Consider the following 9,428-nt stretch of genomic DNA (forward strand, 5'->3'; position numbering starts at 1 on the left):
AAAAAGTAACACGAAAATCGATGTATGTGTAGGAGAGATAAATTCTCTTCTACAACATAAGAGTATATTTTCCTTTTTTTTATTATAAAAAGGTAATGTACTTATAACGAAACAAATAAAATAAAAAACAACAATCAAATTCTAAAGCTTGGTGTAATTGTTTATTAAATTATATTTTTAAAATTAGACAAATATATTGTTGTGTTTGGATTGCACTTGAGGTTGTTCCGGCTCGTCTTGATAACCCATCCCAATTTGAAGCTAATTGGGTTTGATTCGAATAGGGTCACACCTTGATTTCATTAAATGTCACATAATATACCAAAAATAACATAAAATTCAAAGTCACATAATATTTTAATTTTTTTTTAAATTAATTATAAAGTATAACATTTTTCTATTTAAATTATTTTTCTTTGCATAATATTATAAGTAAAAATAATATAATTCATTTTGAAAAATATATTTTAAGAATATTTTAATTTTAGTTTCTTATTTATAAAATTTTACGAATTAATTTCGCACAATGTATAATTTTTCTAAATATATTGAGTTGACTAATCAAGTTATTATCACAACATTAAGGATCCAGCTCGTTTATTATCTAGTTCAAGTTTAAGTTAAAATAAATCAATTTCGATCAATAAGGGTAGAAGAATTTTAACTGTGATGTTACCAATTTGCCTAATAAGATAATTAAGATTTAGGGTTTAGGATTTAAAAAAAAAAAATTGGTACAAATTTATAAAGTAATTTATAAAAGGTGAATGTAACCAAATTGGAGCTCCCAGAACCCTTCAATGGCGAAGAAGAAGAAGCAGCAGAGAACATATGCAGAGGTCGAACCAGAACTGAACGGCAAAAATGGCGACAGTGATGATTCTCACAATAAGAAGAAGCTAAAGAAGAAGAAGACAAGCCAGATACCCACAGTCAGCATAGCTGTGCCTGCTTCCATCATTGACAACGTTCCAACTCTCGAGCTCGCTACCCGGGTGGGTACCCTTCCCCTTCGCCTTCAATCTATACCTGGGTTTTCGGAATTCCTAACCGGGAATCTCTATAATTTCGAACACCAAAAACATAATGCTTCAGTTCAAGAGACCATTATTTCATTCTCTCGTTGCCTCTTCATTCTGAATATTCTTCCTCTTTTGTTTTTTTTTTGTTTTTTTTTCCATTTCAGTTGGCTGGTCAAATCGCTCGTGCCGCAACTATTTTCCGAATCAACGAGGTTGCTAATGCTGCTGTCTACATTTTCACATGTTACTTTTTTTTTTAATGTTACTGTGATTTTATTTTATTTTTCCATAGTTTTCCATATTGCTGATATAGATGACTGTTTTTTGTATGCATAGGTGGTTGTGATTGACAATAAAAACAACCCAGATAAAGATTCCATGCTGGATAACTCAGATGATGAAAGTAGTGCAGCTATTCTCATGCTAATCTTGCAGTATCTTGAGACACCTCAGTATTTGAGGAAGGCTCTCTTCCCAATGCATAACAGCCTAAGATTTGTGGTTGGGCCAATTCATCAACTGCATTTTTAATTTTGTTAGTTTTGTTGACTGCTACTCAATACATAAACTAAACCTAAACCACTTGAAACCCTGTCTGGCGAGGATAGAGTGAGGGCAATCCTTGTAAGCATTACTCTTGTGTATTTGCAAAGAGATTGTATTTTGGATTCAAACCCATAACCTTTCAGTCATAGAAGTGCAATTTACCATTGCTCCGGGCTCGCCCTCTTTTTGTTGACTGTTGTTCAATGCTTAACTTTTGTTATTTGTATTGCACTTTGCAGGGCCTGTTGCCACCCCTTGATGCTCCACACCATTTGCGCAAACATGAGTGGGGTCCATACCGGGAAGGTAGGCTTCCACATTCTAGTAAAATTTCTAATGTCATTTCTTGTGGCGGATGAAAAAAAAATCATATATATATATATATATATATATATATATATATATATATAGGGATTAACGTTTCTCCTGTCACAGGAGATAAAGTTATCTCCCCCAGCCCCAAAATGACGTAGTTTTAGGGTTAAAGATTAAAAATAAATGGTATTTTAGTAAAATTCATGATTCAAAGAGGAATGCAAAATTTTTAAAATACGTCGCTTTGGGCTGCAGGAGATAACTTTATCTTCTGTGACAGGAGAAACGTTTTCCCCATTTATATATATTAAAAATTTTATTGAAGAATGATTTAATTTCCATCGTATATTTATAACCCATCACTTATGCATTTTAGATGGATAGGACAGATAGTCACTGCTAATTTAGAACCTTTATATTTGGGACAAAATATTCAATCTATTTAATGCTCCAGTGGGTCCTGCTGACACCCCTTGTTATATTGCCATTTAGATTTAATCATGACATTTTGTTTTTCTTTTATTTTTTGGTTAAATTCATGGATATCAGTAATATTTTCATATCCTTTTGCCCTCTCTTCTTAACCTGAAATTTTTCTTTTCATGAGAGTAATTGGAAGATATGGTCATATGGAAAGGTTTGAAATGTGGTTTATGCAGCTGGGTTGTAATTTGTGATTGTAAAGTAACTATCAAACTCACAGGAAAATTCTGCCAAACAGCTATTAGACTATAGATGTTCTATGGTAGTGAATATTGGGCAGTGAAGCACTAACAAGAGTGAAAATAAGTGAAGTAGAGACGAGAATACTGAGGTGAAAGAACTGACATCCCAGTAAAGATGAGATTAGGACTGCATTTATTTGTGAGAAAGTTGGATTAGCATGCCAAATAAGGAGATCATGGTAGTTTTTGTGTGTGCAAAGTGAGGCTCCAGTGAGGAAAACAAATCAAATGGAAGAAAGTTCAGTTTGAAGGGGTAGAAGAAAACCGAAGAAAACTAGAGAGAAGACCATTATAAAGGGCCTTACGCTAAATGTTTTAACTGCAAAATTAGTTTTTGATGGAGTCCAATGGTGTTGATTAATTCATTATCCGACCTCTCCTAGTGGGATACTGCTTGGTTGTTGTTGTTGGCCTCCTTGATTGATATGTGAGGGTTGGTGATCTTTATTGTATTGGTTAGCTTGTGTGTTTCTGTTACAATCTCATTTGTAAGGTATGGGACTTGAAGTCCCATATTGGTTGTATGGGCAACTAATGTGGGGTTTATAAGGCTTTAAACACTCTCACCCTTTGAGCTTGTTTTTGGGGTAGTGCATCTCAAGGTTCTTATCAAATGGTATCAGAGCCTTCCACAATGTCTCCTGGTTGCAATCGGGCGGCGCGGGTAGTGACGTTGGCATTGCAGTGTTCGCTCAGGGCTAGTAAAAGACTAGTGCAAATCCAGCCCGCGTAGGCGCCAGGGCTGCGGAGCGTGGTGGAATGTTACGATCCCATTTGCAAGGAATGGGACTTGAAGTCTTATATTGGTTGTATGGGCAACTAATGTGGGGTGTATAAGGCTTTGGACACTCCCACTCTTTGAGCTAGCTTTTGGGGGTGGTGCATCCCAAGGTTCTTATCAGTTTCTTCTGTGTGTGTCTGATCTTGTGCCTTTTTTAAGACTTAAGAGGACATATTATCCTCTTTATTTGAACTCCATTGTTTTTTTCTGTCTTTTGTTATTTTATCAAAGAAAAAAAAACTGTTAAAGCAGAAATATTTTTAGCATTGGCATTGCTGTTGCATTTTTTTTTTGTTCCATGGTTACTCTGGCCAGTTTTTGATATATTGCAATAACTTCATAGGTGTCACAATAAAAGAAAGAGATTCAAACTCTGTGGCTACACTAGTCGATGTTGGTTTAGCTAAGGTATGGGTATACATGTCATAGATTACTTGGCTGAAGCTTAACTTATTGCATTTTTATTTTTTTAAAAATATAAATAAATACTTCCCTTTTGTTTCTCTTCTCTTTTCTTTTTTCCTTCCTTCCCCTTGTTTCTCTTATGACATCCTCCCCAAGGACAACTTATACTCTTATCTGCATTTTCATGGCTTTTTCACCTTTTTACCCCTTATTAATTAATTAATAACCATTTTGCCCCTGATTCGAAACTATTTATCAATCTGCCCCTCTTTAGTCGACTACCTTGCATTTTTAATCGACTAAATGACCAAAACAGACAAAAAATGGCTGCTGGGAGATTTAGTCGACTAAATCTCCCTATTTAGTCGACTAAATCTTCATATTTTACAAAAAAAAAATAAGTCAGTATGATTTTAATCGATTAAGTAGAGAGATTTAGTCGATTAAATCTCCCAACAACCGTTTAGTCGATTAAAAATGCAAGGTAGTCGATTAAAGAGGGGCAGATTGGTAGATAGTTTCGAATCAGGGGCAAAATGGTTATTAATTAATTAATAAAGGGCAAAAGGGTGAAAAAGCCGCATTTTCATTCATGTTTGCCATGGAGTTGTTTGGACATTGGCATATGAAGCAAGTTCAATGATGGATGTCCAAAACTGCCATCACAGCATTCCCTCTTTCTCTTACAATTTCCTTTCCTTCTCTTCCATTTTAATTTGAAAGTTGTAATGTTCTTGATTGTCAATTACATTGCATAGATTAAATCACTTGTGTTCAGATTCTTTTCTATTAATATGGTTATTAATTAGGCATGAGTTTATTTGTGGATGATTGCTGATTCAGTACACAACATATGCAGCATGTTGTAGTTGACCAAATACTTGAACCACGAAGAAGAGTTACTGTGGCCATGGGTGCCAACCGCAATGTGGATTCTGGTAATGAATTGATCTTTGCTTATCGTTTCTATGTAGTTCTGCTAGAGATGTTTCATTATCTTTCTTTATGTAAATTGTACCATATTATATTAGCGATAAACAGTACCTTTGATTGTGCAAACTTTACTATTGTCTTGTTTGTCACAATGTCATATCTCAGCTCCTGCAAGGTGTTGCCCCTCTTATTGTAAGCGCGCGCGTGTCAACTTAAATACCATTTTCTTCTTCTTGATTGGAGAAATATGCTTCCTATTTGACATTCTTCCTTTGTGCCTCGTGATAACACATAATGGTAATTTAAGGTTCTTTTTATTTTGAAAGATATTTTTTACAATTAAAATTCATTCCAGAATTTCTCCATTTTTTTTTAAATTTCAAGTTTCTGCCATATGGTCAGTAGAACATTTTATAGTAATCATAGCATGGGATGCCCCTATTATTGCTATGATATCGCTGCATATCCCTGTTAAATATATTTGAAAATAATGTAAAAAATTGTTATTTTCATCTCAATCAAATACTTCATGTGCATGTGAAAATATTTTTTCTCAGCATAACTAACATAGGTTCTGTTATCACAGATCTGAAAGGAATCATTGCACCTTGATTACATATTGAGCTATTAATAAGGAAATTGCATTTATGACGAGAAAAGTAAAAGGGGGATGTTTCCCTCCTGTTATCGCCAAGAAAAATATCCGTCCAGCTGACACATTAAAGCCGTGCTTTATTTTATTTTGTTTTTTGATTTATTATATTGGTGGAGCCCATCAATTCATGTGTCTGCAGGAAACTTAGATTTTTTCCTGTAACATAACCAACTGATTACCCAAAGTAAAATGTGAGGTAATCATTGAGGAAGTGTAGTCATACAGTTATTGAAAGATGAGTGCTGAACATATTCAACATCTTGGCTATATGAATTTAAGCTGATTTACAATGCTGTACTTCATCTAGATTTACCACGCCAGGTTGTCTCATCATCCAAGCCTAGGGAAGAAGGAACATATTGGGGATACCAAGTACGTTATGCGCATAATATTAGCTCAGTATTTAAGGATTGTGCTTACAAGGTATCTCCCACTTCAAGCACTCAAAATCTCTGCCTTCTAGTGTCCATATTCTAATATTCCTTGTTTCATTCTAATTCTATTCATGAGCCCTTTCTTCTTTTGTTGACTCGTTATTATGACAGGGTGGCTATGATTATGTAATTGGTACATCTGAGCATGGTCAGATTCTTAAGTCATCTGATCTTGTAATACCTTCTTTCAGGTACTCGTGTTATAATTTTAAAACTTATCAATTCTAAGAGAGGGTTTTGAAAGTCACTCCTTGACTTCCTATTAACATGTTTTCTTTTGTAAATCTTTACATAATAATCTAAAATGAGAAATGTTCATATGGATATTGATGACAAACTATGGCTTGCTTCCAAGAGTTCACGTCGGAATAAAGTTACTGCAAGTCAACTCCTCAAGAATATGACTTCGTTACTTCCTGTAAAATTTGCTTGAAAAGAATATGGAATCTGGACAGATATGGACCAGGAAATGCTATACAGTTGTGTGTTGGGAGTGGGGGTCTTTGGTTTGTTGTGAAAATGGTTTCTTACTATCATAATATGGACTTTGCAACTATAAATTTGAGTCATGTATAATGGATCCCTGTTTAGGTTTCTTTTTTTTGGTGTAACTTCTTATTTTGAACTTCAGCTACTGACTAAATTTGAAGTATTTTTTAACAAAATATATCTGTGATGATGCAAGGTATTTTCATTTGAATTGACTTATTAATTGCTTGTTTCACGAAATTTGTAGACATTTATTGATTGCCTTTGGTGGACTGGCTGGGTTGGAAGAAAGTATTGAAGAAGATAATAACTTGAAGGTATTGCATTGTTCAATTAGTTATTTATATGTGAATGCGATTGTAAATTTGGTTCCCTTTCTGAGGCTACTGCTAATCAGAGATTTCATAAATTTGCTGGAATCTTTGGCAATATGCCTTTGTCTATTGTTATATTTCTGTGTGATATACAAATTTGAAGTGGAACCTAACTAGTTTGGGATAAAGATATTGATGTCGATACAAATTTGAAAAGGAAAACTGTGTAGGTCTTAATCCTGAATATAATTGAGACTTTCTTTCTACGTATTTGGGCTTTTTCCTATGATATGTTTGTCTTTCTTAGGTTCTATTGTCATGTAAAAATTAAAATCTACTAATTTCATTCTAATTCAGCATTTAGAATTATGTACACAGATTGTAATATTGAGCAATTTTGGATATCCTCATAATGTACTCTCATTAGAGTTTACGTAAGAAAAAGGAAGAACTATGGAGCTAAGTATAAATTTTCTTGCCACTCTAAAACAAAATGCAGGGAAAAAATGCACAGGATGTATTTAATTTATATTTAAATACATGTCCACATCAGGGGAGCCGAACAATTCGAACAGAGGTACTAATCTGCCTAATCTTTCTCTTGTCGATTTGTTTATATTAAATTCTTGTCTATGCAGTTTTTTTTTTTTTTTTTTTTTTTTTTTTTTGTAAATTGTCTATGCAGTTTTTAGTCATTGCTTAATTTTCATCTTTTTGAATAGGAGGCTATTTTTATCTCTCTTCAGTACTTCCAAGAACCAATCAACCGAGCATTGCAGGGTTGAATATTGTTGTGGTCTTGAAATTTATATAGTTCAGGCATTGATTCTCCAAATGATGGCCGAAACTGAGACGCGGGCAGTAGTTCAAAAAAAAAAAAATATTGAAAATTGCCCCTCTACCTCATCCCAAACTGGCCATTATGTTGCTGGGTTCTGCGTAGAGACTCTTTTGGAAGTTGTAATACCATGGTTGTAAAACTTGCCTCTATATATGTAATTTAGACATGTGAATTGCTATTGAATCATTTGGATAACTGCTATTGCATCGGAATGAATAGATGTTTAAAGTAAGGGTTTTATTTTTCTTGCATGAGACAAGTTGTCTCACGCAACACACAAAAAATAAGTGGGACCCGCTTCTTTATTTTTTCTTTCTTCCTTTTTAATGGGTCCCACCCACTTTTTGTGTGTTGCATGAGACAACTTGTCTCATGCAACATAAGAAAAATAAAACCCTTAAAGTAATCTTGTATGACTCTGTGTAATGTAACTTTATGCATGATTCTTAAAATCGAGATTTTAACTAAGATTTAAAGGGAACTAAAAAGTCGTAAAATGTAAAATTGTAATGTAAAAAATTCAAAAAAAATTATAAAAACGTAAAAGCATTTGGAATATTGGTAAAATCATTTTAATGAAAAAAAATCATAAAATTATAACATTGTAGTAATAAATTGAGATTTTGACAACATAGATGATCGTGTTAGCCTCAATATGCTAAACAATCAAATGACATAACAGCCGAGTAAGAATGCAACGTGTATATGCATTTTGGGTGCTATTGATTGGGCTCTTTTTGTTTGTTCTTTTTAAGAAAAAAAAAAAAAATTAGGGAAAGATGATACTGCCTATTAGTTTAATCTTCCTATTTTTATTATTATTTTGTACCATTAGATGATATTTAAATCAAGGGAAAAGTGTTTGTTCTTTTAAATGACACAATTTATGTCATTTCACTCTCACAAAGAGGTAGGACTCACTCCTTTATATTTTTTGTCCACTTTTTCTCTTTCTTTATCTATCTTTTTCTCTCACTTAAAATGACATAACTTTATATCATTTAAAATGATACATACTTTTTCCTTAAATCAATGGCTTTTAATTATACCACATCTCACCACTTGAAGAGAGAGAAAAGATTGAAGAAAAATAGAGAAATTAGTGGGATTTAATATACTTGAAAGTTATTAATTTTGTTATCAAAAAAAAAAAAAAGTTATTAATTTAGATAAGCAGAAGTGATAGTAATGTAGGAAGATTAAATTAGTAGGCAATATAATTTTATATCATTTAAACTTTTACTAAAAAAAATTTTCCAAAATTTTTTAAAAGTTAAATGTTTTTTTAAAAGAAAAAATATAAAAAATTATTTTGATGCTTTTCTCGTAATTAAAATGAGTAATTTTGTTTTTAAATTATAATAACAAAGTTTTTTTTTTCCATATCTTATCTAAGTGCTCTCTTCAGTTTGCTTTTAAGTTTTGTTCAGTTTGAATTTTAAGGCTGAGGAATTATGATCTAGTGAATAAATACTATATATTTTTCGTCATTTGTTGTATTCTGAAAATTGTATTATAAATTTGAATATTCGCTCTCTTGATGAAAAGATGCATCCTCTGAGAAGTGCGACAATATAAAGCATTTAGTTACAACTTTAACATATAAACTATAAAGTTTGTAGTGGCCTAAATTTATGAAGGAGGTTTTTAGTGAACCGGAAGAATGTGGACCTCCCATTCAATTGATGATACTTGAATCAAAAGTTTTGCCTTTTCTCTCTTCCCTACAAACTTTTTCAGAAAATACAAGTTTTTTATTAGTTTGGCCCACTGAATTTTTTGTGCACTTTTTGTGCACCGAGTGCACATTAAATATTTTCAAATTTATGATAAAAATTATAGTTTTATCACGAATTTGGAGAATACGGGAGAAATTATATTTATTATTGAAAAATTTTATTACTCTTACTATTAAATTAATAATCTATGATTTCTGTCAATCTAACGATTATAATTTATTATAAATTA

The 9,428-nt window shown here is 32.5% G+C and overlaps 1 protein-coding gene across 2 annotated transcripts; it reads left to right on the forward strand.

Annotated features, from left to right (window-relative positions):
- The first annotated feature begins 768 nt into the window (after nt 1-768).
- On the forward strand, nt 769-7,724 carry LOC133318543 (uncharacterized). 2 transcript variants are annotated; one of them, XM_061520542.1, is made up of 12 exons: nt 769-995; nt 1,187-1,234; nt 1,359-1,523; nt 1,808-1,874; nt 3,733-3,797; nt 4,654-4,732; nt 4,893-5,024; nt 5,690-5,805; nt 5,928-6,007; nt 6,553-6,622; nt 7,119-7,196; nt 7,342-7,724. In XM_061520542.1, the coding sequence occupies exons 1-12, from the start codon at nt 801-803 to the stop codon at nt 7,402-7,404; spliced, it is 1,158 nt and encodes a 385-aa protein (XP_061376526.1). In that variant the 5' UTR covers nt 769-800; the 3' UTR covers nt 7,405-7,724. The 2 variants fall into 2 exon arrangements, with proteins under 2 accessions (XP_061376526.1, XP_061376527.1); XM_061520543.1 differs by lacking the exon at nt 4,893-5,024.
- The last annotated feature ends 1,704 nt before the right edge of the window (nt 7,725-9,428 follow it).

Source organism: Gastrolobium bilobum, unplaced genomic scaffold, assembly GCF_033153095.1.
Source record: "Gastrolobium bilobum isolate Gb01-03AN ecotype WA unplaced genomic scaffold, APGP_CSIRO_Gbil_v1 utg889, whole genome shotgun sequence".
Taxonomy (NCBI): domain Eukaryota; kingdom Viridiplantae; phylum Streptophyta; class Magnoliopsida; order Fabales; family Fabaceae; genus Gastrolobium; species Gastrolobium bilobum.